The following is a 26,556-nucleotide window of genomic DNA, read 5'->3' as shown; positions in this document are numbered from 1 at the left end:
CTTGACAAAAGGTCTTTTTGTCCCTTTTTGTACTGAAAACACCCACAAATACACACATGCTTTGCCCAAACCGCATATAATTCCAAGGAAGTATTATATACACCATGCATGTTGGACTTTTTCTGCATTACCTACACTCAAACATAAACCTGACACTGAAATATGTCTGTATGTTGTATTTCTGCTCAAAATAAGAGAAAAACACATCCTTCTCTAAGAAAATCTGTTAGCATGGATATGATACAAAGTCAAGTTACTCATCTATTCAAAAATTCATCATGCGCTCATTTCATAATTGCAAAGAAAGCTGCCAACTCAGACTCACACCACCGTATCTCTCACTGCTATTGCTAATGCTGTGCAACCCAAAAGACCACAAAGCACATTGCAGCCATGGGCATCAGAACATCACATTCCCACAGTAGAGCAGACAATCCCCTCACTGCTGTACTTCTGCATCCAACAGTTACATATTCTTCATAAAAAGTCCAAGTCCAGCTGGAAGTGGAGAAGATAATTTACAACAACAAACAACAGTTTCCCAGGCTCCAGTGCTTTGCTGTCGAAGATGTACACGGAGATGTGCTCTTCTTCCTGATGCGTCATCCGAGCGTACATCTCAGTTTTCAATGGGCTAAATGCAAGCAGAGCAGACCTTTGTATTCCCGCTATGCAGTACAGCCCTGGGCATCAGGAAACTGTGCTCCGATCCCACTTCCAGCAGAGATTTCCTTTACGAACTCAGCCAGCTCCCTCCAATTCTTTCTGCCTCAGCTTCCCAGAGCGATTTGCCACAGCCAGTACAGACTGTCATGGGATTTAACCCACAACTCTCAGTGGAGTGCTTTCAGATGCTGTAAGAAAAAAAAATTAAGTACAAACTAATCATTATATTTTGCTTTACTGAAATTGTGTTTAATTTTTCCCAAAGTTCACTACAGAAGAGGAGAAAAAAAACAACCAAGCATTTGCATAATCCTAACTTGTAAATTAAACTTCTTTTAATCTGAAGCTTTTCACTCATCAATTGTTACAAATGAAAGAACCAATGCTTTTCAAGGACTTTTTCGATGCCACAGACAGTAGAATTCCGAAATGTTTCCATTTCCCAACTAGTTCCCCTTATCTCATGCTTATATCTAATCACGTTTAGAACCAATCTGTGCCAAGCCCAGGTTTATTCTGAGGGCAGCTCTTGGCTGTACTTTATACAGGAACTGGGAAACTCGAATACGCCCACAAATCTTTAACCCATCACCTGGCTGAATGACAGACAAGAAAATGCATTTTGTAACCCACTTTCAAGCACTAAGACAGCCTGATCAGGGGCAGCAGCAAGTATGATTTAAATAAATAGTGATACATATAGAGTTCTACTGTGCCATATAGAAGTAGGCTAAGCCTGAGTCGCAATTGCAAATAACATCTTTGTCAGGATTAATAAAGAAGCAAAAAAACCAGCAGAAACTCTCAAACATCTGAAGTGGCAGCTATATTTACTGAAAACAACCACAGAGAACCAATCGAGACTCAATTCTTTTTTTTTAACCCTCACAAAGAACATAAAATCTTCTCATTATTAAAGTTATATATATTAACATTGTTCTTCCTCGGGTCATTGAAAAGGCAGAAATTTGACAGCAATCAAACACACTGGCAATATGGCAAAGGCTGTATCAAAAACAGAGGGAGACAAAGCCTAAATACTCATCCCTCGGGAAAAACAGCAACAAAAACAGCACAACAGAAACCTCTCTGATTCCTGTTTCTGCAGCAAGTAAGAACAAGCCCTTTGGCATTTCTCTCACTTTCACTCAGATTCCACCCCAAATCACACCCATGAAATGGCTTCAGAAACTACCGAAAATGAACCCATGGAGGCATTGGCTCTGCAAATAAGCACACGTGGAAACACGGATTTCAGTGTTTCTGCATAATCAGAACGATAGCAAAATTCCACTTTTTAAGGTCAGTCTTGTTTTGATCATGAAACTTCTCAGTTCATTTCCACTTATTTTCTCACACAGATGACTTGAGGAATTTTATTTCTCTCTCAGGGCAAATTATGTTCAGAGAGAAAGAAGAGCTCTAACAGCAAACGCCAATGACTGTCTTATAAATCATCTCTTTTCTCTGATGGAAAGTCCTACATCCTTCCTGATCCACCCCCGCAGCTCATCCATGGATGTGGGAGAGGAAAAAAGACAAAAAGAGCCCACAGCATATGACTTATATGTTTACAGAAGTAGAGCCTAAAAAGCCCCTCTGTGTATTTGCCACTTGTATATATAAACCACCTAATAAAAGGCTGTACATACCAATTACCTTTTCTTTTCTTGTACATAATGTCAAGCAGTAAACAGCAATTAGCAGCTGCAGTGCTTTTCTATTCAGGACGTGTGTATTAACTGGTGACTCACCAAATAATTTGCAGCCCAGCGTGCCAGTTATCTTCTCCTCCACAGAAAGAAATGCTATTTTAAACAGAAAGTTAACCGCTACACAGGCACCAGAACAAGGTAAATATTGCTATTGAACCCCAACAGTGCAGAGGAAAGTGGGTGGGTTCAATAGCCTGCTGCAAGCTTTTCAAAATACTCCAATAGGAATGAATGATATGGGGGGAGAGAGGGGGAAAAGAGTGGAGGCAGGCAAGAAAGGATTATTGCAAAGTCAACCCACAGTGCTACATGCCTTTTGTGGCATACAGACCTGCACTGCACGAACAATTTCAGTACAGGGTTTCAGCTAAGGGTTGTTTTATAATCCTCAGTAAGTACATCTGCAGCCTGACTCAGTGGTTTATTTCAAATGGTGACAGTAATCTATGGAACAGAGGCCAAAGGCAGCATGCAGCAGGCTCACAAAGAGCTTGAAGTTAGAACATGCACTACAAAGGTTATCTGTGTGGAAACAGCTCCCAAATCCTACTTCTCCAACACCTGCAGGAGTTGGGAGCCAGGGCCTCCTGCAAAGATGCTCCATGGTGCCTTTAGGAATGCTATGTCTTGTGTGTCTTGCTGAGGATCTTCCAGAATGCTTACTTTCTAATTTGCAAAGCATGCTGTCAGTTCCTCCCCCAGATTACGTCCACCACACGATGAGTTTGACATTACAGTTTTGGCCAAACTTCTGTTACATCCTATCTGATCAGATGCAATCAGAAAGCAGTACAATCCAATTAAATTCCATGCAATTAAGTGCAATTGCTTGCTGTTCCTTATGTTGTCCCTTAGTGAATATTTACTGACAGTTTGGAAAATCTACAACTTAGTGTTTGAACACTGAGCCACACACATTAAATTCTACTTTAATAGAAAACAATTAGAATTTATGATTAATAGATTTAAATGTTTTGTCAAAATAAGAAACCTAAAAAAACCCCAAGAAAACAACAACAGGAAATTAAAAAAAAAAAACAAAAACTGCAATCATGTCATTTATTTACAAAACAAAACAAAAAAACAACAACAAAAAAACCCCAACAAACGGTGCTGGTCATGTTAAATCATTCAAAATCTCATAATTTGTTAGAAACTACTACTGTTAGAAGAGCAAGTCTTTTGAAAAACATTACTTTTTTATTCTCTGAATAAGAAGGCTGAAATAAAGCTTGTCGAATCCTCTTCCAAACAGAAAATTAGGTTTCCTTCAGCATCATCTCAGTCATTCTTCAACAGCCATAGCAGTTATCTGAACCTGATCTTTGTAATGCAGGTTTAAGGATATTTTTTACAACAACTCAGGAGAGCCAATATACATCAAAAATGAAAATCTAGGAATGAAAATGAATTGGGGAATGCAAAAAGATATTCCATTTCTATTCCCATACCCTCATGGCACTACATTATCCCTGGTTCTGTTTAAGACACAGGGCTTCAACCTATCATTGTCACATCTACAAACAGTGATGCCTTTTACAGCCAACTGTTAAGTGAATTACTGCTCAGCTGCACAAAAAGGCAATTATACCAGCCTTCTGCAGGCAAAACTTTGCATGTTTTTCACATATTTGGAGTGGCTAAAAGCCCAAGCTGAAGCCATCGTGCGTCAATTTGTAATTTTTTTAGACTGACAACGAATATGTACTTCTAAAAAGCACCAATTACAATGCAAACCTGCCACATGAATAGTCTTGGTACATGCAGTAAATCTGACAAAACGGAGATGTCACATTTCTTGTGCACAAAACATGCGGCTCATTTGCTCTTGATGGTATCTTCACACAGTGTGCTTTCCAAGGAAGTAAATACATGAAGCACAGAAACAATTACGGTACAATGAACGTCATAAGATAGTATAGAGCACAAGGTTTGGATTTGGTACAAACGCAGCACACAGCTGATCTCCGCAGGCACTGTAGAAGACAGAAATGTATCAGCATAGCAAAAACATTCAAGGTAGTTCTGTCTGGACTGCTGTAAATCCAGACATCCTGCCAAACTCCAAAACATCAAGTTTGTCCATAAAGACGCTGCAACTGAAAAGAAAATAAATAATAAAGACATATGGGAAGGCTTGAAAATGAAAAGTAGGGACATTTCTGGGAAGAAGGAACTTCAGTTCTTCTATTAAAACCAGTGAGACCACAGGCATTAAGAAAATAATTTATAAAAATATATAAAACATAATATATAATATAATATATAATATAAAAATATGTATATAAAATCAAAATATATATCTCAGACTAACAGAGACCTGAATAAAATGGATTAGTAGGAGCTCTTCCAGCTTCTACACTTGGAAACTTGTATTTTCGATAAAGTTGACTAAATATTTAACGAAGTTACCTACGAGGTCACCCCAAAAGTCTAATAGGAAGAAAAGAGATTTACTGTTTATCTCTGATCGACGCTGACTCACGTCCAACACTAACGGACTGCAGAGAAGCTAACACAAAAACAAAGGCCATCGCCCTCAGAAGTCACAGCTGAGCGCTCGCCTTTAGCCAGCCCGCTCCCGTCAGCTACACCCAGCAGCACCCAGCACCCTGCCCACCCATCGCCCCTCACCTCACACAACGCCGCCATCTTGCTGGCCCTGCCCCCCGTCACACCGCGCAGCCGCTCCGCGCATGCTCAGTTGGGCGCTGGTCGCGGCAGGCGGCATGGAGGAAGCGCTGAGGCGGGAGCTGGGCACCGCGGTGCTCCGCGCTACCGGGCACTCGGGGGGCGGTTGTATCAGCCAGGGCCAGAGCTATGAGACGGACGGCGGCCGGGTGTATGTGAAGAGCAACTCTAAGCCGGAGGTGGGGGGGGGGTGTTGAGGGTTGGGTGCGTGTGGCGAGCATCTGTTTCGGCGCGGGGTTCTGTGAGGGCGGCCGCTCCTTGGAGGCGGGCTGGGCTGAGCCTCTTTGTGAGGGGGGAGGTGAGGTTGGCCGGCTGGCCTCAGACGGTAGCGGGTAAGCAGCTGGAGTCCAGGAGCTGGCCTGCTGCTGAGCTTGGAGATCTGCTTGGTTTGGCAGCTTGTCCCCTGCTGCTTGTTTCTGATACAGGGCAGGAGCAGTGCTGCATCGCTGCAGCTGCAAGCGCTGTGGAAGTGTCCAGAGAGCTGTATTGAGTGAGGACATGCTTGTTAATTTGTGCTAACAACCACTCGTTTCCTTCAGTAGGGAGCTTTTCACAATCAATGATGCACGGTTGTCCACGACTTTCTGCTTTGTTCTTTCAACATCCGTTGCCAGCTGCTGTAGAAAGTAACCGTCTGCCTTTGGCAGATGATACAGCACAGCATTCGTATATGGTGTGCTTGTATAAAAAAATCAAGATTGGGTAAAATTTACTTTAAAGGTACTCTGTGCTTGTGGCAGTTTCACTGGACTAACCAAAGAACTTCTATTTGCATTTAATAACAAAGAATCGTTTTTAAAGTTTGCTTGCACCTATAGATGCTTCTGAATTTGTTGATGCTCCCTGATTGTGTCAGGGAACCAAAGATTGATGCACTGTAGGTGGTAAGGAAGCAAAACACTGGCAGGCTGTGGTGCTCTGTGTGAGGCTGAAAAAGCTTTGAATTGAAACTGTTGCTGTTGGAGAGGGTCCAGAGGAGGGCCACTAGGATGATCAGGGGACTGGAGCACCTCCCCTACGAAGACAGGCTGAGGGAGCTGGGCTTGTTCAGCCTGGAGAAAAGAAGGCTGTGGGGTGACCTCATTGCAGCATTTCAATACCTAAAGGGAGCCTACAGAGGGGAGGGGAATCAACTCTTTGAAAGGATTGATAACTGCAGGACAAGGAAAAATGTTTTTAAGTTGAGGGAGGGGAGATTGAGGTTAGACATCAGGGGGAAATTCTTTACCCAGAGAGTGGTGAGGTGCTGGAACAGCTGCCCAGAGAGGCTGTGGATGCTCCGTCCCTGGAGGTGTTCAAGGCCAGGTTGGATGGGGCTCTGAGCAGCCTGGTCTAGCATTAAATATGGAGGTTGGTGGCCCTGCATGTGGCAGGGGGGTTGGAGATTCATGATCCTTGAGGTCCCTTCCAATCCTGGCCATTCTGTGATTCTGTGAAACACAGCTGTTCTACTGAGGCTTTTGTTCAGTGCGTTTTTAGGGATTCAGTGCAGTTAATTACGAGATAGGGCCATGGAAAAAGATCTGGAAAGGTTTTCTATTCAGTATTTTTTTTTTTTTAATATAATAATTATTTTGCTTGTGTCTGTGGATTCCAAATGCTGATTAAAGCAAACTTTGCCAAGCAGTTGTAATGCAGTGCAGTGTATATATCAGCAGTTTCTTTAAAAAAACAAAATCCTCTAGAAAACGCTGGTTTTTTTCCAACTATTAGAGTTAATTCTAACTATTAGAGTTATCATAACAGAGCTACTGTTATGATGATGTAGATAGAATTGCAGAGTTTACAGATTTCCTCCAAACAAAGGCATCGTAGCAATATTTCATTCTTTTATCTTTCGGTTGTGGAATTTTAAGTCGATGTCTGTTGTAAACAGTCCTCTCACTGTATTCTGTTTCTGTTTTATTCATTATATTTTATTGCTTTTATTTTTATTTTTATTTTTATTGCTTTTACCCTCAGATTACCAATTTCCCATGTGTCTTCTGCAACTCCGTGTAACTCTTCTAGAGCAGTATTTCTTCATGTGATTAGTGCCTCTGATATCAGTGGAGAAACTCAAGAGAATAAATGTTACTCAAAGTGGATAATAATTGCAGAAATGTATCTTCCTAGTCATTTGCTTCATGGTCAATTAATAAAATATCACTTACATTTTATATACATGAGTTATATTCTTTCTATTGTAAACAGACAAAGTTGGTTTTGTGTTTATAGAGCACGGCAGAAATTAAGTCCCCTTAATGGAATCACATTATGAAGTGAAATCTAATTCTAAACCGGTTGTCAGATGAGGTTGTTTGGATCTATCTCTGTCTTGTACATGCATTAACCTACTTGTTCTTTGTTTTTATTTAGTGTTTACAGCCTTGATTGGTTTTATGAAATAATTTTCTCTACCTGTGACTGGCGTTAATAGAGATTAATGCTTTCCTTTAATATTTGACAGGCTAGAAGAATGTTTGAGGGAGAAATGGCAAGTCTAGAAGCCATCCTGAAAACAGAGACAATAAAAGTGCCTAAACCCATCAAAGTTATAGAGCTGCCTGGGGTCAGTACTCTGTTTGTGATGGAACATTTGGAAATGAGAGGCTTAAACAGGTAAAACACAGCAGTATCATTGCTTCTTTTGTCAGAAGTGTTGACTGCCATGGTAATTAAATATCTTGTAAATATCTTTTTTCTGGGGGGGGGGGGGGGGAATTTTTTTTCAAGGTCAAAATACTTCTAGGAATGTATGTAGCAGAGAACTATATGAAATACACAAAATACATCAGAATACTTCAGCTAGTAAGTCAGGTCATTCATCAGTAAGTGTGTATGTTGTTTAATTTTATAATACTTAATTATTTTTAAATGGTTGTTCTTTACAGTAAGGACTACAGTAAACTACTTATTTGGTCAGCTGTTTTATATGCTTGTATTTGATATAAGAACCAGTGTTTATTATTTCTTGTCATGAAAATGGAAAGCCACTTCCAAGCATGATTGCATCCAGATTTCATTTTATTTTTTCAATAGTTCTCACATTGATGTTGATGGCTTTAAGCCTTTGGCCCTTCTTTGTTGCAAATGCTTGAGTAACTTAAAAAGCGATGAGTATTTCCCTGCAGTTTCATTAGGAGATGGGCATAGCTGATTTCCTGTTTTAGTCTCAGAATTTCTGCAGCCAGCTTAGTTTCTAATTGGTTGAGACAACTCAGTGAGCTCCAACAGGAGGAGCAGAAATTCTGTTGTGTTTTTTTGCTGACTAAGAAGAAGGGTACAAATGCATCCTCAACCAGCAAATTTCAGGAGATTGCTATGATATGTGTTAATGAGAAGAACATGGAGAAATGACCTTGCCTTACATGACTGCCTTTAGAACTAGGGAGAGATGTGAGAGTTGAGAGACAGGAGAAGTAGCACAGTGTCATTCACATGGGAGGCAATTGGCTGCGAGAGTTGTTTGTAATTATAGCAGGACTTTCCTGAACTGTGTAAAGGGCAAACTGCTATTTAAGAATTAAAAAGAGAAGATACAATGAAGGCCATCATACTCTTTGGTCTCATAGGCCTTTTAGAGAGAAGACGACAGAATGAGTGACAGATAAAGAGTCTGAGTTCTGTCTTCTTTGCTAAGGATGTTTTTGTTTCTAGGCATTCATCAAAGCTTGGAACTCAACTGGCTGATCTCCACCTTCATAACCAGCAACTTGGAGAGAAGCTGAAGAAAGAAGAGAGCACAGTTGGTACAGTACACAGCTGTGAATGAGTTTAACCTAGTTAATAATTTATGAAACAGTTAAATTAGCTTCTGCTATTTCAGGATATATTTTCTTCTTCCACTAAAGATGGCCTAAGAATATTTGTGGAAGAAACACTCAGGCTCAGTGGGGATGGGTTTGTTGTTTTGCTTCTGTTCGTTCTATTTTGGACTTCTGTAAGCAAAATGATTATTCAGTTTGGACCCTTGAAATCCTGAACCGTGGCTTCTACAAGGACAGGATATTAGAGCAGATCTACTACCTCAAAATCTGGTGATGAATTTATATCGTGGTTAATTTACACTGAGCTCTAAAGTTAACTGACAGCAGCACCCATTGTAACGAGCAGTATATTAACATGCAATTTAAAAAAAAAATCTCAGTAGGAAAAGCTTTCTACCTTTCATTGTGTAGTTTTTAAGGTCCATTTGTAATTTAGATGCTTAGAATCTTGTCATTGGTATTGGATTTTTGTCTTTGGTTTGAAAGGTAAAGGGCAAGGGCAAATGGAAGTCCAGTTTGTGGATCAATTTGGCTTTCATACAGTTACCTGCTGTGGCTATCTTCCACAGGTAGGTTGCACTTCATGAGAGTGATAGAATTTTATTTTATTTTATTTTGCCCTGAACAAAGGGCCACAAATATTGTAATAGAAATTCATTTATCTCTGACGTTTTAAGAAGAAAAAGCGTTGTTTAGCCTGTGAAAGAAAGTTGTGCCTTGGACACCACTTACAGAAGCATTAGACATCCATACCTTGTCTTTTTTTTTGTATTTTATTGCTCAGTATTTTTCCCCTATTTTAACATTTTAAGATACTTTTTATTAAAATCGTAACATTTACTATGTGGGGTGTTCTCAGCATAAAGTTGTATATTCCTCCAAAGTTATATTTGAAAAAAGAAAAGCTGTCTATTGTGTGATGCAGGATCAACATCTGCAATCCTCTTCCTTCAGGTGAATGACTGGCAGACTGACTGGGTGACTTTCTTTGCCAGACAAAGAATCCAGCCCCAAATGGATATGATTGAAAAGAATTCAGGAGACAGGGAAGCAAGAGAACTTTGGGCACGACTTCAGGTAAAAGTTCTTTCAGTTGTTTAGATTTTCTTGTCATAAAACAGAGTTCCTCCTTGTTATGCCTCAGTGCTGTTGGTAAGACACTCAAAGACTCCAGCTTTTAGACATTGAAATGCCTTTTAGCCTGAGTTTCACTGGCTTTTGCAAGTCACCCTATACTCTAAAATGAATGTGTGCCAAATGCCATTTGGCCTTACTGTCTGGGAAATTCTAGATCAAGGTCACATTTCTCTTTCCCTCAAAAACATTTGTGATGAGGAATGTATACTTGGAGTGCTGTTCTGGATGCTCTTCTTTGTTTAAGATTTGTGTCTGATTGACTGCACTATGAGACGTTTGGGTGCTGTTTTGTGGAAATCTTTTCAAGATTGTCAGGAGTATCCTGAGCTTTCTAATAATGATAAAGTGAGTTTGCTTAATATTATTTTTTAAATCTGTTAAATGCTACGTAGCTGAATTTAGTTTTACATTTTGAAATTTGGAATGCTAAAAAAGCACATGAACAGTTCAGTGACTGGTTCTCATCTGCTTCCTTTTGAGTAAAAATAGAAATTCTTTTAATTAATCTGCATCTCTGTTGGTGAGGTCCTCTGGTGATCCAACTTAATATTTTTAAACTGATTTTTAAGAAAGTTGAATTCATGCTCAGCAACCTTTGCTTCTATGTGGATAAAACCCTATAATCACTCACAGATTTATTACTGATATGTCTTGCTTTTCTTCCCCTGCAGCTGAAGATACCCAGTTTGTTCTGTGATGTAGAAATTGTTCCTGCTCTCCTGCATGGAGATCTCTGGGGAGGAAATGTTGCAGAGGATGATTCTGGTCCAATTATCTTTGATCCAGCTTCCTTCTATGGCCATTCAGAGTATGAGCTTGCAATAGCTGGGATGTTTGGTGGTTTCAGCAGTTCTTTTTACTCTGCTTATCACAGTAAAATTCCCAAAGCTCCAGGGTTTGAAAAGCGTCTAAAGCTTTATCAGCTTTTTCACTACATGAACCATTGGAACCATTTTGGTTCAGGATACAGAGGGTCTTCTCTAAACATTATGAGAAATCTGGTGAAGTGACCTCTTGCTCAAGCAGGATGCTGCCTGTGTTGCTTGGATAAGTGTCACTTGGTGATGCAACTACAGGGATGGCAATGTTAAAGTAGCTGTTAGATCCTCGACCCCATTGCCCAGCTTAAGACCTAGAATCAATGAGTCCTAGTGAGTACCAGGTATGGCTTATTCATCCCTTTTTAGCTGTTTTAGTTGGAGGGGGAAATAAAGGAGCTTATTTGGTTGTATAAAAGATCCATTGATGTCAAGAAGGCATTGTGTGCTTGAGACTAGACAAGTGAATAGACATGAAAGCACTCGAGTGTAAATTATTTGGAAGATTTCTTAGGGACCAGTTGCTCTTAAGAGTAGAGAAATGCCAGGGATTGCATTTGTACTCTAATGGAAAATATTAGTGGAGTGTTTGTGAAATGGAGATCTGCTTTTCTTAATTACTGAGCAGATGGCTCTAGAAAATTTACTCCTTGTTTTTTGCTGTTCCTCCTACCTGTTCCATGGTAGGCCTCTCAGATCCCTTCAAGTCTTAATTTCTGGTTAGGTGCATGGAAACAGTATTAACAAAATATTTGGACAGCCAACAAGACTATTGTGTAATTGAAACTGTAAAAAGAGATTTGGACTTGTTAATCATTTTGTTAATGCAATTTCATTGAATGGAGACTGCTTCTCGTTCTGTTGAAAAGCAGTGTGAAATTTGTATTTTTTTGATGCGTGTTTTGATGCCACATGACCTTTCTGTAGGCTGTTCTGTGCTTGCCAGCTGCCAGTTCCCCAGTTCCCACCTAGAGTAATTTTATTTTCACTGAAACTAGCTCTGTTTTCTGAGTTACACTTTTGTCTGATAGCATACACTCTTAAAGCAGTTTTTCTCAAGTAAGACGCTCTACTTGTGGACATCATGTGAAGAGGCACTCTCTCATTATCAGGAAGGTGCACTTCTTGATTGCTGTCATTGCCCACAGGGTAATGCTATCAAATTGTGGCATATTCCTCACATAAGTTATGTAGTTTAGCTTACAGGTGCTGTAAGTTAACTTTTTTCAGTACCCACTAAGTGCACTTTTTAGCTCTTGGGATAAGAGACACGGAACCAAAAGAAGTTAAAATGTAACTTACAGAACAGCAACTCTTCATCACTGCCAGAAATGATTTAATGATAGCTTTACAGATTAGCTGCTTGTTGCACTTTCAAGATAATACTAAAACTGTAATCCTGCTGTTGTTGGTATAGGCTGGTAATGAAATTGCAGTGCAGGAGTGCCAGGTTGGTGAGATAAATGCACGACTCCTAACATGAACTTTAAGTGTTTGGGAACGATTTGAATTAAAAATATTTTTCACTGGATATTGGAAGATGATTGAAAGTTTTCTAGTTGTTGGTTTTGCAGTTATTTGTAAGGATTGGAAGCAATTTTAGAGAAGCCAATCACTTGGTATAACTTCGCGTAGTTCTACTGCTGTACTCACTGGCTATTGAACTTTTGCTGCAAAAAGTTGTAAAGCCTTGCTTGGTAGAACAGCTGTTCCTTTTGTCTTGTTTCATAATAAAAAGTTTTCCCTACTGCTTATCATTGTCTCTCTTTTCTGAATTAAAACATTACAGCTTGCTTTCGTTCTTGGGGAATGCTAAGTCCCTACTTTGTTGGACACGATGGTCAACGAAGACAGCGATGGAAGCACGGCCATACATCTTCATTTGGAGTACCCTGTCACTGGAAAAGACATAAGTAGTTGTTCCCATGCAGATAGGACCTCAACTGATACAAAGTTTTTAAGCTGTGTGTTTTGTCAGCTATGTGGATACTGTTGATGAACTGCACCCACTGTGCCCGTGTTCTTACACCAATCCTGCAAACTTCACGTTCCACAACACAGCTGACTGAAGAATTGTTGTCAGTAATCAGTCTGTTCAGATCTTTTAACAGCTCTTTTTCATATATCTTCCGAAAAAGGTGAAAGTTACTTAACAAAATTGCTGGGTTTGTGAATCTTCAACAAATCTTCAGCCTCTTTTATGTTGCTAAAATATTTAAATACTTTTAACTTCTCACCTCCTAATCATAACAAAAGTGGATTTTCTGTAGCCATAGGCAGGAGTGATAAATGCTAAACCTTCAGAGATGACCTTTTCTCAAAATAGAACAAAAAATATTTTTGTGATTGAAGGAAAATTGCATTGTATTTAGGTTAGGCAAATGAAAACAATTCTGCTTAGAGTTTTAGTTTTCAGCATATTAGGGTTGCTTTTGTTTTTTTGTGTTTTTTTTTTAAGCTGTTTTAAGTACCATTTTAAAGTGACAGGGGTATGTAAAGAGAAATAAAAACAGAATGTAACAGAGAACTATAGCATGGATACCATGGGTCTGCATTCTCAACAACAGCAGTTCAACTACTGAATGGGGAAGAGGATGAGATATTTTCTGAAAGCAAGCTGCTGGTGAAACCTAAGGAAGAAACTGCTCCAGTTCCATAAGGTAATTTTTTTTTTACATATGAATATTACATAGTACCACTCTTAATTCTTGTCTTTGATCATTCTGTTCTGTTTTGTGTCCCAGTGTGCCTCTATTACTCTCTATTACTCTTTATCTCATAGTTTCATGATGTGTCCTGCTTTTCCTTCCCAACTTGTTCTTCCTCTTAGCTTCTTCCATACATTCTGAATCTAGCAGACGTGTTTCCTACCTATGCTCTCATTTAGTATTTCCTTGTTCTATATCATAGTTCTGCTGACTCTGCTTTCCTATGTGCACAAGGAAAAAAGATTTAAGAAAAAAAAAAAAAGCAACAACACAGGCTTTTATTTTAAATGCAGTGTAGGACCCTTGTGGAAACTCATTGAGGTGTTACTGGTCCTTTCTCAAGGTGACTCACGCTGCATGTGTAGCACACAGAGATTAAGGCATCTCAAGATGTTATTTTCAGTCCTTGTTAATGGCACTTATTTCAGTATTCACGCATCTTACTGTTGATTTTCAATACTTTGAATATCAGGTCTTCTGCATCTTTCTTAAAACAAACAGCAACCAAACACTTTGAAATTACCTCCATAAGAATTTCTTTAGTGAGGTGGGATTTAATTTGTGCCTAATTTCAATAACATCAGTTTCTAGGAAAGTTTAGGTTGGGTCATCTGGTTCAGCTTGGTTCTTAAGGCAGGCAGAACGATGAGGACAGGCCAAGCTACTCAAGTCTTTATCTGCTCTGATTATGAAGACTTCCAATTGTGGAGGCTGCACAACTGCCCTGGGCAAATCTGTTCCATGGTTTGACTTGTCCTAATGAACATGCACCTGCTTTGAGCCTCTGTTTCTGCTGCATTACTTACAGTTCCTATGTGCCCTATTCTTCTTTGTCATTGCCATCTCTTTGGTTTTGTGTCCTCTCTCCTGCAGGTAGGAATGTTGCTCTCTACTACTGTTTCTCTTCCTGCTTTTCATCTTTGCTATTGTTCCATAATTGATCTTGTGGTTTAACTCGTGTTGGACTGCTGTAGTAGAAATGAAAGTTTGGGAAGTGATACATAGCTTGTTTTGTAGGCAGTGTTTGTGCCAGGGTTTAAGGAGAAAGCGTCTGATAGTACACCAGAAACTAAATAGCTGCTATTTAATTTCATCAAGGACTGGATTAAATCTCAAGAAATTAACTGAAATTTCCTGAGATAATTTATATTGAGCTACAGCTTGTGCTATTATATTGAAGATAGGATCTGCACTATTAAAGGAGCTCTGAATTACTTGTCCTTGGATAGCTCTTAACTGAGCAACAGTGATGTCTGTCAAAAGAATGGAGGTTTTTCTATGGTGAAAAATCTTTTTTTGTTTTTGACTTAGACTGCATTATGTATCTTCTTTTTTATTATTATTTTTTTCTTACAATTCTTCAGATGATTTTCTCCCAAAGGACAAAACCCATCTTTTTCTTGGCATGCATTGGAATATCTGTTTTCTGTATATCCTGAGGTATCTGAAAACAGATGTTAGACATAATAATGAGCAAAACAAGAAGAAAAGAGAAGGGAAACAGAACAATTGCAGCCTGCAGTACAGCATAACATGAGGACAAGTCTCAAACCAGGAAGCTGGAGCACTCGTGTGGGATTTGACTGTGCTGCTGAAGTGACCGCGTGTGGTGGTTGCAGTTGGGCACTACTGGGTGTTCTTAAGCTCTTCCTTCAGGCACATCTGGGATGCTTATGAATTGTTTCATTTTGTGTTTGGAATTATGTTTGATGCTTCTTGTCTGGATGAACAGAAATGTTAAGAAACCAGAGCATTCACCTGCACATTTCTGGTTAACTACTGATCAAGAGTTGAAGCAAACAGAAGTCTGGCCTATCTCTTGGCTACTATGTAAGTGATGTGATGGATTTGGATTAACACAATCCTATTCCTGGTTTAAACAAAAGCATTAGAATGCTGGAAGAAGTGTTTTAATAAAATATTGACATCTTTGCTGGAAACTGTAGAAGAGAAATCTATGGTATGCTAGATAGTAGAAAATTGAGCATCAATAGTAACATTGTGGATTAAATCTATTATCTTTTTTTAAATTGTTCCTAACAGGTAAATGGAACAATGGCATGTGATACATATTCCTTTGAAGTAAAAAAGGATCCCTTGCTCATTGTCTGTTTTGTTGGAAAAACAAAAAACAAAAAAACAAAAGCAAAAAGCAACCAAACAAACAACTTCACTCCTTTCCCCAGATGCTCAGCTGAAACTTCTGGTGTGATTCCCTGTTTTCAGCAGTTGGAAATCATAGCTCTAATGGTAGAGTTCTCCTTAGGGCTTCATATACCTGAAATTCAAATGGCTTTATATTTGTGCTGTCTGTGAATCAGTCATATGATCTAATGGCCTCAAAGCGTTTGAAATTCACAACCATGAATCAAGTTGCTTTCAGTGCATGTGCACTGGCTAACTGTAGTTTAATGTCCACACTGAGCTCCTAGGCTTTTAAGCTTTCTTTGGGCTCTGTGTAGTTGCTTGCTTCTGCAATCTGTGCCTGCTCTTATTCTCGTGGAGAACCTGTGCCTGTGTGGACAAGCTACATCAGGCTCCTAGAGAAAGTGCTGACTTTACCTTTCCCCTACACCGCTTTCTGTAACTCTATTGATTTATTTTACAGCTAGTATATCAGTGCTGTGGTTCCTTATAAAATATTACAGCTGGACTTCATAGAAGGATTGCCAGAACATCCACTTGTTACTTCAGACATATAATGCAAAGGTCCAGCCAGGTTATGGAAGCTTGGATGTGAAACAGGAACTGCCAGATCGTGGTACGCTAGGATTCAGTCATAGCTATATGAATAGGGATACTCTGTTATTTGAACAAAAAATGTAGAATCTGTGTTCCAGGAATAATGTACTTTATAACTGAGGCTGTGCATTCTGAGCATTAAGGGATTAAATTGAGTGGCACCAAGGGCTCTTCTTTCTGCATGTTACAGATTATGAAATAAGATAAAAAAGTGAGATTATTTTCTAAAAAATCACATTAGATCAGGAGAAGCACATAGGAACACTACCGTCTCCAATTCATTAGAAGTTTTATGTTTTTACTCTGAATTTTCACTTTGTAACATCCAGCCACAAGCACCTCGCTGTTTCACTGAATTGAAATTACTTTCAGGCAATAAAAAGCCCTTGTTTCTTGCAAGATTATGTCCTGATATCTCAGCAACGACAGCAGAACTCCAGTCCGTGCAAAGCAGAGAGAAAACGAAATACTTTCCATGTCTGTGTTGGCTGACTTACAGTCAGCGGTGTCATTTAACAGCAGACCAACAATTCGTTGCTGGTGTCTTTAAGCACCGCAACAACGCCACAGCCGAGCGCGATTGGTAGCGCTGCACTTAAACCCCCTCTAGTGGATTTGTTGAAGAATTACTCTTCCACCAAAGCAAACAGCTTAAAAAAGAAAAACGGGTTCAAACTACAAATACCAGCAGCTCCCAGCGCTGTTGAGAAAGGACCCAGGACACACCTCCCAATCTTATTCTGCGAATATTTTTTTCTTCTGTGCCAGCTGACGGGAAGCAAGGCGTGCTGGAACGTTATCTCTGGATTCACTTTTTTTTGGGGGCTGCTATTTTTTTAATTTGGTGGATGGCCCTTCCTGCCTCATAGCAGCGTGACAGTGAAAGAAGGACCCAAACCTTTAATCTTGTTTTGCACTGGATTTAGCAGGAGACAATTGCAGAAGCCTGGGAATTACCATGGAAAAGATCCTGAAAACAGAATTGAAAACTTCAGTTCTGAAGGCCTTTGGGAGCTCGGGAGGAGGATATATTAGCCAAGGCCAAGCTTATGAAACAGACAGTGGACGAGTATTTGTTAAAATCAACCACAAGCCTCAGGTTAATGCTAGCAGATATTTAACTATCAATGTTATTGTATGGAGAGAGCTTTTCTCTTGTAAGAACAGATGATGGATGATTTAGAGTTCTGCATTTCCAGGCTGACTGATTTCAGCTTTCGTTTCAGTTTTCTTTTAAAAGCTGTGGGCTACTTTACCTCAGGTGTTAACATAGTGAGTTTAGCTAATGGTAAATGAGATGTAATGCATGGTGATAATAACAACAGGAATTGTCATTGTTACATGTAAACAAGGGGCTGAGTACAGAGCTGTTATTGTAGCACTTAGTTTGGAAAAGCCTAAAGCTGAATTTGCATTCGCTGCATTCCTTTTCATATTTCTATGGGAAGGGAGGAAGAAAGAATGTCAGTGCTAAAATTCATGGGGTTTTTTTGCTCGGTTGATTTGGTTTGTTTGTTTTAAGCTGTAAAGGTTTCAAACTTCCCCTTGGTTGGATTTTCTACCATAAGATTTTGCAAATGCTCAGGCTGAGCTCTTGGCTTTTCAGTTACTAAATGAACGCAGCACTCAATTGGTGGTTTTGGTTTTATTTTTTTGCAATACACTGCAGCAGAAAGCTTGCTTTATCAGTATCTAAAATATCAGTATTTTAAAGCACCTTAAAACTGCTGTGAAAAACAACATCTTCCCTTCAAAACTGCAGAGTACAGGCTTAGACTTTGTACTTTCATCTCATCTGGTGGCCATTGACCTGTATGGAAATGAGAACCAGCTTAAGGATTCAGTCTTTTATTTCATTTAGCAGTGGCCAACTGTGGTTTTGAAGGAAGATGTCTTGGGTTTTATCCTTAGAGATCCTGTTATGTATGAGTAGTTGATCTCGATAAACAACTGGGAGTTCAAGGTGGAATATTACATATCCCACTACCCTGGAACTAATTGGCACAGAAAATGAAGAATAATAAACAAAATAAGATACTGAAGTCTCATTGTATGGATTGAAAGCTACATTCTTTTTACCAAGATAAACTTAATTGCTGTACATCTGTAAACAATACTTTTTTTTTTTTTTTTTCCTGAAGTACTTGTTGCAAACATCTCTATTTCAGCTGATTTTAGCTGTTTTTCCTTGACAGGCAAGAAAAATGTTTGAGGGGGAAATGGCAAGTTTAGAAGCAATTCAGAAAACCAATATTGTGAGAGTGCCTCAGCCTATTAAAGTAATTGACCTTCCTGGGGGAGGAGCAATGTTTGTCATGGAGTACCTAAAGATGAAGCACCTCAACAAGTATGTACATCTGTACCTCTTTTTCTCTTTTTTCTTGGAATATTTTCTTATATATTACATTTCCTGTCCTCGTTGCAGCTGGGAACAAATTAATTTTATTCCTTGTACCTGCTATGCTGCTGTGTTTTAGATGAGAACACTGTTGATAACGCTGTCATTGCAGAGCAGTGCTTACATTAAGTCAAGGACTTTGTCAGCTTCTCACACTGCCCTGCAGGGAGGAGGCTGGGGTACACAAGAAATAAAACAGAAACACTGGGGGAGTTGGGCAGGGAATGGGAGGCACTGCTCAGGGTCTGGCTGGGTATCAGTCTGCAGGTGGTGAGCATTGCACTGCATACAACGTTTATGTTGTGCATCACTTGTTTTGTACATCCTCTGGCCTTTATCTTGAATATGAGTTTTGTTGCTTTGGTTTTTTTTCCTGATGCTCTCCCCCATCTCTATGGGGAGAATGAGTGAAGGGTGCTTATCTGTCTATTGGGTTAAACCACAGCGCTTGGTCAGAGATACAGCAAGTGTTTATCAAGATTGATGTTTCTACATTTATGCACGCAAACTTGTGGGTTGTTTTTTTTTTTTTTCCCAAGAACATAATTTATCCCTTTTTACTATCACATATAATCAGAGTTTTTGACTAGCTATTTGCTCCCTATTACGTACTCATGAACTTTATTATTTCTGTCAAATGCAAAACCTTACACTTGGTCATAGCGAACAGAGTTTTTTTCCTGTAATGTTTTGTTCATTTGTTTAGTTTCAGTTTTGTTTTGTTCTTTGATCCTCCAGATATTCTTCAAAGCTTGGAGAGCAGATAGCAGATCTTCATCTTTATAACCAGAAACTTGGAGAGAAATTGAGAAAGGAAGGAAATACAATTGGTAGAGTATAGATTTTTGTGTACTGAAACAGAAATAATGCATTTGGTTCAGTAATGTGTTGTTATACTGGCTACAGTCAGTACTAGGACACTGAGATGCTAAGCTCTGTCAAGAATACTCATTACTAGCTTGCAGTTTCAGTTTATGCTTGTAGCCATGAACTTCAAAATCATGTGGGTAGCGTTGGAACAGCTTAGTCTCTTATTTGCTTTGGTATTTTATTTAGTTTATTGTTTAAAGTCTTTGAATTCTTACATGTTTATTCTTTTCATTTTTAGAGGGCATGAAGACAATGAAAAAACTGTAACTTATATTTGCCCATACTTTTTTTTTTTTTTTTTTTTTTTTAATGCCTATCATCTGAAACGTAGTCCTGTGTTTGCAAACCTTGCTATATAAGGATCTCAAGACTGCCTGTGTTTGTTTCTTAGGTAAAGGAGCCAGTTACTCTGAATTTCAGTATGTGGATAAGTTTGGATTCCATAAGGCCACTTGCTGTGGCTATATAGCACAGGTACATTGCCCATTTGTGAAAGCTGGCTGTATAATCAATGAATATACAGATGTTATAATTATGAAATAAACAAGAGAGTTTGGCTAAGCAGGTTATTATAGCAAAAAGAGAATAGGTGGAGCGCTTACCCTTGTCCTGGGCTCACTGTAAAACTCCAAAGAAGGGATTGCCAGAAAGAGATCCTTCCTCACTGATAGTCAGCTCTTAAATGGGACTAGGAGAGGTGGATTGCCCTCACCTGTGCTCCCAGGGCTGACTCATTGCTTGCCTCAGATGATCAATCAGAGGTTCAGGCCGTGATTCAGCAGTTCCCATACACTGATGTACTCACGTGGCTCTGTAAACTCCTTAGATAAAGGTTTGTTTCATTGGCCTTCAGCTTTTGGATAACAATTCTGCTTTTACATCTTCATTTTGACCCAATGATGAAGGGAATATGATGGCTCTTCAATGTGCGTAGCTTGCTACCATGCATGTAACAAGCAAACAGAGGGAATTGAATAAGAATTTGAAATTATTTGATGGTTCTTTAGCCTTGTGATATTTAATAGAATAAGCATCTCTTCCTCAACCATGTCTTTGTTTTCAGTTTTCTAAACTCCTACTGCATAGGTCTTAAATAGTAAAATCCGCTGATGTTAGAGGGCTTTATCACTTAAGACATTGGAACTACCTCTGAGATAAATCAGCCATTTGCTGGCTGTGCAAGACTGAGTTTCATTCTACTAATTAACTGAATCAGCGTGCTATTATTTGAAAGACCTCATTAAGTACAGCTTTATACCCAATTAGAAACACATTGCCTAATAAAAATAAACTAATCCTCTTGCATTTCCAGAAAGGCTTTGGAATATAATATGGAACAATGAGATGGGCTCACCAGAACCTATACCTCCATAACACGTTAAGAAAATGTCAATGAATGAAAATAGGGAGAACCTCAACTTACACCTCATGTGAAAGACAGACTCACTTAGGCATGGAAGGAAGCACCACTTCAAACTGAGCAATCAACTGAATCACTAATAGGATTCTAATTAACGTGTCTAATGCCAAGGTCGTGTCGGTATCAAGCAACTTGATATGTATCATTAATATTGTCTGTGTGTATCTTGAAATAGTTCTAAGTGTCTGCATCGTGTTTTCTAGGTGAATGAATGGCAGAGTGATTGGCCTTCTTTCTTTATTCGTCACAGACTCCAAGCTCAACTGGATTTGATTGAAAAGGATTATGGAGATAGAGAAGCAAGAGAGCTTTGGTCACAGCTGAAGGTATGAACTGTATCTTAAATGTGTGTGTTTTTTTGAATGTTACAAAATATGTATCAGTAGAATTTTAAATGTATTTTAGAACAGGCTTACGTAGATTTTCATGAACAACAGTAACTGGTTTAGCTTTGTGGCTGACCCAACAACTCAGTCAATGGAAAGAATTTATGCTACTCTTCCAAATTTTTTGGTTATTTTTTATTAAAAAAGATAGTGAAAATAAACCTGCAAGTCTGCACTGACATGTATGTCTTCAATTATAGCTGATAGTAATATGTTAAATGCTACGAACTTGGTGTTGCAAACTGCGTAACATTCTGCTGCCAGACAGAATTTTTAGTTGGTCCAGGATTACAGCTGAGATTGGTTCAGTCATACTCTACACAGTGATTAGGAAACAACGAGGAAGGTATTGCTCTCTTCCTCAAGCTCTGTGGCACAAATGTGTTTCTATATATCAACTGTTGCCCTTTTGTCACTGAAACCATTTATTTTATATTTCTTGTGACCAACTGTACTATTGATGTTTAGAGACAATAGATAATTGTAGATGTTGATACTAGAATGTGAATTAAATGAGTTGCTAAGCTCTGTCAAGAGTAATCAAAACACTTACTAATAGTTTACAGTTTAGGTTTATGCTTATAGCCATCAACTTCAAAATTGCTCAATGAGGACTGAAAACAGGTGGTATTTGAGCAGCTTGATCTCTTATTTCTTATTGTACTTTGTTTATTTAATATTTTGTTTTAAGCCCTTTTATTTTTACATGTTTGTTCACATTCTTTTAGGTAAAGATTCCTGAAATGTTTTCTGATGTAGAAATTGTTCCTGCTCTACTGCATGGGGACCTGTGGGCAGGAAATGTGGCTGAGGACGACTCTGGGCCGATCATCTTTGACCCTGCTTCCTTCTATGGCCATTCAGAGTTTGAACTGGCCATTGCTGGAATGTTTGGTGGGTTTAGCAGCTCATTTTTCTCTGCCTATCACAGTAAAATACCCAAAGCTCCAGGATTTGAGAAAAGAAATAAATTGTATCAGCTCTTTAATTACATAAACCACTGGAACCATTTTGGGACAGGGTACAGAGGAGCTACGATAAATGTAATGAGAAAACTTTTAAAGTAACCAGACAGGGACTAATTTCTCAAACCAAAGTAATTAGCAGCCTCTGCCTATCAGATGTAACACAAGCTAGAAATCAATGTTGATGATAAAACACATGACAAGGCTTAGTATACTTTTGAGCCTCACTAAATGTTAAAAGTGTTTGCCTAATTTTTAACATAAAGTAGTTGACTAGCACAGATTCATATGAAGAAAAAAACTGCATTGTTTCTGAAGACTCTGCTGAGTTGGGAAGTAGCACTGCAGTCAGTTTCACCTTATACTGTATGGAGTCTTACTTCCGACCTGCTGCATTTCCACAGTTGTTTGCAACTTGCCACTTCTGTTGGTCTCTCATTGCTGAGAGTTACTGCTGTGGGACTGTGGTGCTGGAAGTAATTGTTGGTTTCTTACTCACACCATTTGTTTTCTTTTGCTTCAGTTTTCCCTTCTGTCTTTGTTTTGGTCCTTTTACCCATTTATGTTTGTCCTTTTTTCTTTTCAATGTAAGGTTATGATCCAAATTTAAGTCAGATTTTATGAATGGGAAAATAAAAACATTCTCTTTTTGATTTAAAGGTAGGCAGGGTCCTTTAGACTGCAACTGACGCTAGTCAGTTATATTTATATATTATATTTATTTTAATGTAATTAAATGTTTTTTTGTGTTTCCCTGAGAAATTCAGTTGAGTAGTTTTTTCTTAACAGTGATGCTGCTGTAGTTCCTTGGTAATTAATTATATGGTCAGAAAATGGATTGTTACCACCAGTTTGATAATAACGCAGTTTTAATAGGTTTTATTATGTGTAATACTCTGATAGTAACATTTAAATAACTGTGAAAACATAGCAAACAGTAGGAGGGATACTTGTTTGCGTAACAAGTATCAGTTTTGCTGTGTTGGTTGGTGCCTGATGTATTTCGTTTTTAGAAGATAATGCACAGTAGACAAAGCTAGTCTGCTCTGCCAGTGCTGCTTTATTGAAGGAATGGTGTCAAACTGGATCGATTTATCTTTTTTAGTATTCCTAATGTTCTATTTTTATAGAAAATAGGCAGTGAAGATGTGGGGAGAAAACTGTGCAACAAAGATGCTGGCGTACAGTGTGAGCAAGGGTATGTGAGCTTATTTTAGACTTATTTTTTTAAATGGAAATAGTAAAAAAAAAAAATATAAATAAATATGGTCCAACGAATCCTTAAGTGTGTTAGGAAATGAGAATGATAGAACTTAGATTTTCAGGGTTCAGATGGTTGTAGTGATTCATATCCTAAATATTATATTCAGAAATATTAAATGACTTCATTTAAGTTTTAAGTGGATGTGCTATAAAGAATTATTAATTTTTTTTGTAACTTATACTATTTAAAAATGACTTAATTATCTAAATATTTTGTAGGTTTTTTTGTTTTCTTTGATTTTGAGCTACAGTTATTGGTGTTATAACACTTGATACAATTGTAACAGTGGAAAAGTGGAAAAACAGAGTGAGAATACAGTTGAAATTGTATCTGAACTGTGAAGTGCTGAGTCCTAGCATTAATTCATATTTGCAATTCAGGTAATGCACTGAAAATACATGTGAGCTTAAGATTTATTGTTGTTCAATAAAACACTTGTGTTGCAGAAATCAGGTGTTCGGTGTACCTGCCTTCTGTGGTTGTGTGTTGTGTTAATGAACGTGATCCTGAAGATGGATATTTGAGTATGGTTGGAGTTGCCAGGTCCTGGGAAAGAGAAACCATCTGTCCTATGCTGACTGAAGTTTTCCCCTGTATTTCCTTTTGCAGCCGATAGGGAATGAATGAGCATCTCTGGGGATGCTCCACCTCACCCAAGCATCTCTGGGGCCCGCTCCTTGGGATGTGTCAAGAGAAAGGACAACGTGAGGTGACTTTATTCAGTGTCTGCTTTAGGTTCTGACTTCAAGTGCCAAGAGAGGAGCGGCCACGTCGTGCTGTCGTGTGGCAAAAAGGAGCTGTGGGATGGAAGTGGGTGGAAACGCGGTGGTCTGAGGGGTTCATCTTCCTCGGGGACATTCCAGGAACGATGCTGTGCTGAGGACTGGTGACTGCTGGTAGGGGCACACGTGAACCTGCTTGTATCTCTTCCCCTCCCTGGGACGCTGAAAGCTACAGCTATTGCACCTTTGTGATTTAGATAAGCGCCGACCGTTGCCCTCTGCACCTCGACCATGACGTGATTAAGAAATGGCGGTGCTTACAGATAACGCTGCACTCCAGCTGCCTTTTGCGTTCTGCAGCCTATGCCCAATGCTTGAAGCCAAATTCTCCTCAGGTATCACATCCGCGAGAATCTCTCCCCGCTCCCTAGCGGAGCACAGCTGCTCCCATCTCCCCGCAGCACAGCGCTGCCCGCTCCCTCAGCCCCCGCCCCGCACAGGGGTGGGGCCGTCCGTGAGTTCTTTGGTCCCTCGCGGCGCTCCGTAGGAGGAAGGCCGGCTCTGAGGAGCGCCGCGCCGGTTGTCTGGGTAAACCGGGGTGCGGCTCGGGGTCTCGGCGCTGTCGCCATCGCGGAGCCGCGTGTGAGGGGCGGGCGCGGCCTGGGCGCGGTAACGCGGCTGTGGTGGCGCTCCAACACGCAGCGCTGTGACGCGGAGCGCCGTGGCGGCCTCGGCGATGGCTGTGGAAGAGACGGATGGAGTCGGCTCGGAGGAAAGCGGGAGCCGGGAGGCGGATGTCATCTCCAGGGGAAACATCCTGGAGAGCTTCACCGAGAGCCAGGAGGTGCGGGCGCTCCTCGGGAACCTGAGAACCGTGTGCGGGGACCCGGTGGCCCAGGAAGTGATCGTGGAGAAATTCATCGGTGAGGCGTTGGTGGTATTAGTTTTTTTTTTTTTTTTTTTTTTTTTTTAACTAATAATTGTGTGCTAATTGTAACCTTGAAACTTTTTTTCAACAGGTAGTTGGGATTTACAGTTTTCTTTTTTTCCCGGATACGTGTTTTGCTTCCACCCAGGGCTTGGGTTTAAGGGCCCTGAATTGGAGCCGTGTGGAACCTCCTGCTCCATGCACAGAAAGCAACCAAGCTGACATTTGTGTGCTTCTGCCACATAAGGTCATTTTTTGCACCTAACTGCAATCCACTTTGAGCTTGTAAGATGTAATTCAACGTTTTTAGTTTCATGTTTCGTGTAAAGCATGAAGGGCAGCACACATGTGGTGTTATTTCTGAGGAGAAGCCTCAGGTGTGAGCAGCAGAGCTGTGCTGTGTGATGGGAGCAGTTCAGCAGTTCTGCTCCCAGACCTCTTCCAGCACAGATGTCTGTAATGGTGCTCACCTGGCCCTGTCTGAGGCAAATGGCTTACAGAGCCCCCAGCTTTGTATTTGATGTGATGTCCCGACCAGGTGACAAACTTGCAAAACTCAGTTTCGTTTGTCTAAAATCACATGAAGTGGATCAGGGCTTTGTATCGCTTTTGGAGAAATGATGAAATTGCTGAAACCTATCCTGCGTCGTTGTCTGTGCTTCTTGTGAATCTAGGTAGGCCAACAATAAACCAGGAAAGCCCAGATTTGGAAATCTGCCCCAGCAGAAGTTGTTCCACTGAATCAACTGACAGTGGTCCATCAGAAGGAAGTAGTAAGAACACTCATGTTCTGAATATTCAGTCTCACAGGTGAAATGGCAGAGTTTGCTGGGGTAGGAAAGCACATACTTAAAGTCATCGGCTACTGAAAAGCCATCATCTTATCCAGCTGGTCAAGCTGCTATGCCCCACTTGCACATCATTCTCTGTTTATTCAGTACTTGTGCACTCCCTCTGTGCATTTCTGCTCTATCACATATGCCTAGGAGAAAAGTCTCATTGCTACCCACTGCAAAACTGGCTTCTGCACTCCTTGGGAATGTGTCGGTTGAAGGTGTACCATAGGTATCAGAAGAATGTATCATTGCTTAGAATGAGTGCCTTGCAAATTTTGAAGGTTAGGGATTATCTTAATCTATATGCAGACAACGCAGTAATAATCAATTACAGAGGATTTTGATGCAGATCTCCAAAATGTTCATAAAAACACGTGGTGTTTTTTTGTGAACTGTTAAAGCAGAAGACTAGATTAGGTGATTTGATTTGCAACAACAGTTATGGAGGAAAATTTTAGAAGTCTTTTTTTTTTTTTCATAATAGCATTAGAATATGTATTTTCTGGAGTTCATTCTCTTCAGCATTTTTATTTGGGGTTTC

The 26,556-nt window shown here is 39.7% G+C and overlaps 3 protein-coding genes and 1 long non-coding RNA gene across 5 annotated transcripts in view; 3 read left to right on the top strand and 1 right to left on the bottom strand.

Moving 5' to 3' along the window:
• Positions 1–3,737: 3,737 nt before the first annotated feature.
• On the bottom strand, positions 3,738–5,048 carry LOC128083085 (uncharacterized). Its single transcript, XR_008207954.1, has 2 exons — positions 5,016–5,048; positions 3,738–4,480 (listed from the first exon to the last, which is right to left on the bottom strand). It is a non-coding gene; the product is annotated as an uncharacterized LOC128083085 (long non-coding RNA).
• A 23-nt stretch (positions 5,049–5,071) lies between these two features.
• On the top strand, positions 5,072–12,530 carry LOC128083082 (ketosamine-3-kinase-like). 2 transcript variants are annotated; one of them, XM_052687985.1, is made up of 6 exons: positions 5,072–5,251; positions 7,522–7,673; positions 8,712–8,803; positions 9,308–9,390; positions 9,776–9,898; positions 10,630–12,530. In XM_052687985.1, the coding sequence occupies exons 1-6, from the start codon at positions 5,078–5,080 to the stop codon at positions 10,966–10,968; spliced, it is 963 nt and encodes a 320-aa protein (XP_052543945.1). In that variant the 5' UTR covers positions 5,072–5,077; the 3' UTR covers positions 10,969–12,530. The 2 variants fall into 2 exon arrangements, with proteins under 2 accessions (XP_052543945.1, XP_052543946.1); XM_052687986.1 differs by having other exon boundaries at positions 5,100–5,223.
• A 4,342-nt stretch (positions 12,531–16,872) lies between these two features.
• Positions 16,873–23,978, top strand: FN3K (fructosamine 3 kinase). Its single transcript, XM_052687987.1, has 6 exons — positions 16,873–17,325; positions 18,422–18,573; positions 19,363–19,454; positions 19,886–19,968; positions 21,118–21,240; positions 22,029–23,978. Exons 1-6 carry the CDS (start codon positions 17,185–17,187, stop codon positions 22,365–22,367), a joined length of 930 nt encoding a protein of 309 aa, XP_052543947.1. The 5' UTR covers positions 16,873–17,184; the 3' UTR covers positions 22,368–23,978.
• An 821-nt stretch (positions 23,979–24,799) lies between these two features.
• TBCD (tubulin folding cofactor D) overlaps positions 24,800–26,556 on the top strand; it is a 109,336-nt gene continuing 107,579 nt past the window's right edge. The window contains exon 1 of the mRNA XM_052687967.1: positions 24,800–25,174. Within this exon, the coding sequence (XP_052543927.1) occupies positions 24,988–25,174 (187 nt within the window). The 5' untranslated portion in view covers positions 24,800–24,987. The remainder of the gene's footprint in view (positions 25,175–26,556) is intronic.

This window comes from Tympanuchus pallidicinctus, unplaced genomic scaffold (assembly GCF_026119805.1).
Source record: "Tympanuchus pallidicinctus isolate F22 unplaced genomic scaffold, pur_lepc_1.0 scaffold23, whole genome shotgun sequence".
Lineage (NCBI taxonomy): Eukaryota > Metazoa > Chordata > Aves > Galliformes > Phasianidae > Tympanuchus > Tympanuchus pallidicinctus.
The sequence above is the reverse complement of the archived record's forward strand: the minus strand, read 5'-3'. Positions and strand labels throughout refer to the sequence as shown.

Bases quoted from the DNA above. Each gene is read 5' to 3' on its own strand.
- FN3K (XM_052687987.1), top strand. From the start codon at position 17,185: ATGGAAAAGATCCTGAAAACAGAATTGAAAACTTCAGTTCTGAAGGCC. The intron at 19,455-19,885 runs GTAGAGTATAGA...TTTGTTTCTTAG, and splicing joins AAAGGAAGGAAATACAATTG to GTAAAGGAGCCAGTTACTCT. The intron at 19,969-21,117 runs GTACATTGCCCA...CGTGTTTTCTAG, and splicing joins GCTGTGGCTATATAGCACAG to GTGAATGAATGGCAGAGTGA.
- LOC128083082 (XM_052687985.1), top strand. From the start codon at position 5,078: ATGCTCAGTTGGGCGCTGGTCGCGGCAGGCGGCATGGAGGAAGCGCTG. The intron at 5,252-7,521 runs GTGGGGGGGGGG...AATATTTGACAG, and splicing joins AGAGCAACTCTAAGCCGGAG to GCTAGAAGAATGTTTGAGGG. The intron at 7,674-8,711 runs GTAAAACACAGC...TTTTGTTTCTAG, and splicing joins GAAATGAGAGGCTTAAACAG to GCATTCATCAAAGCTTGGAA.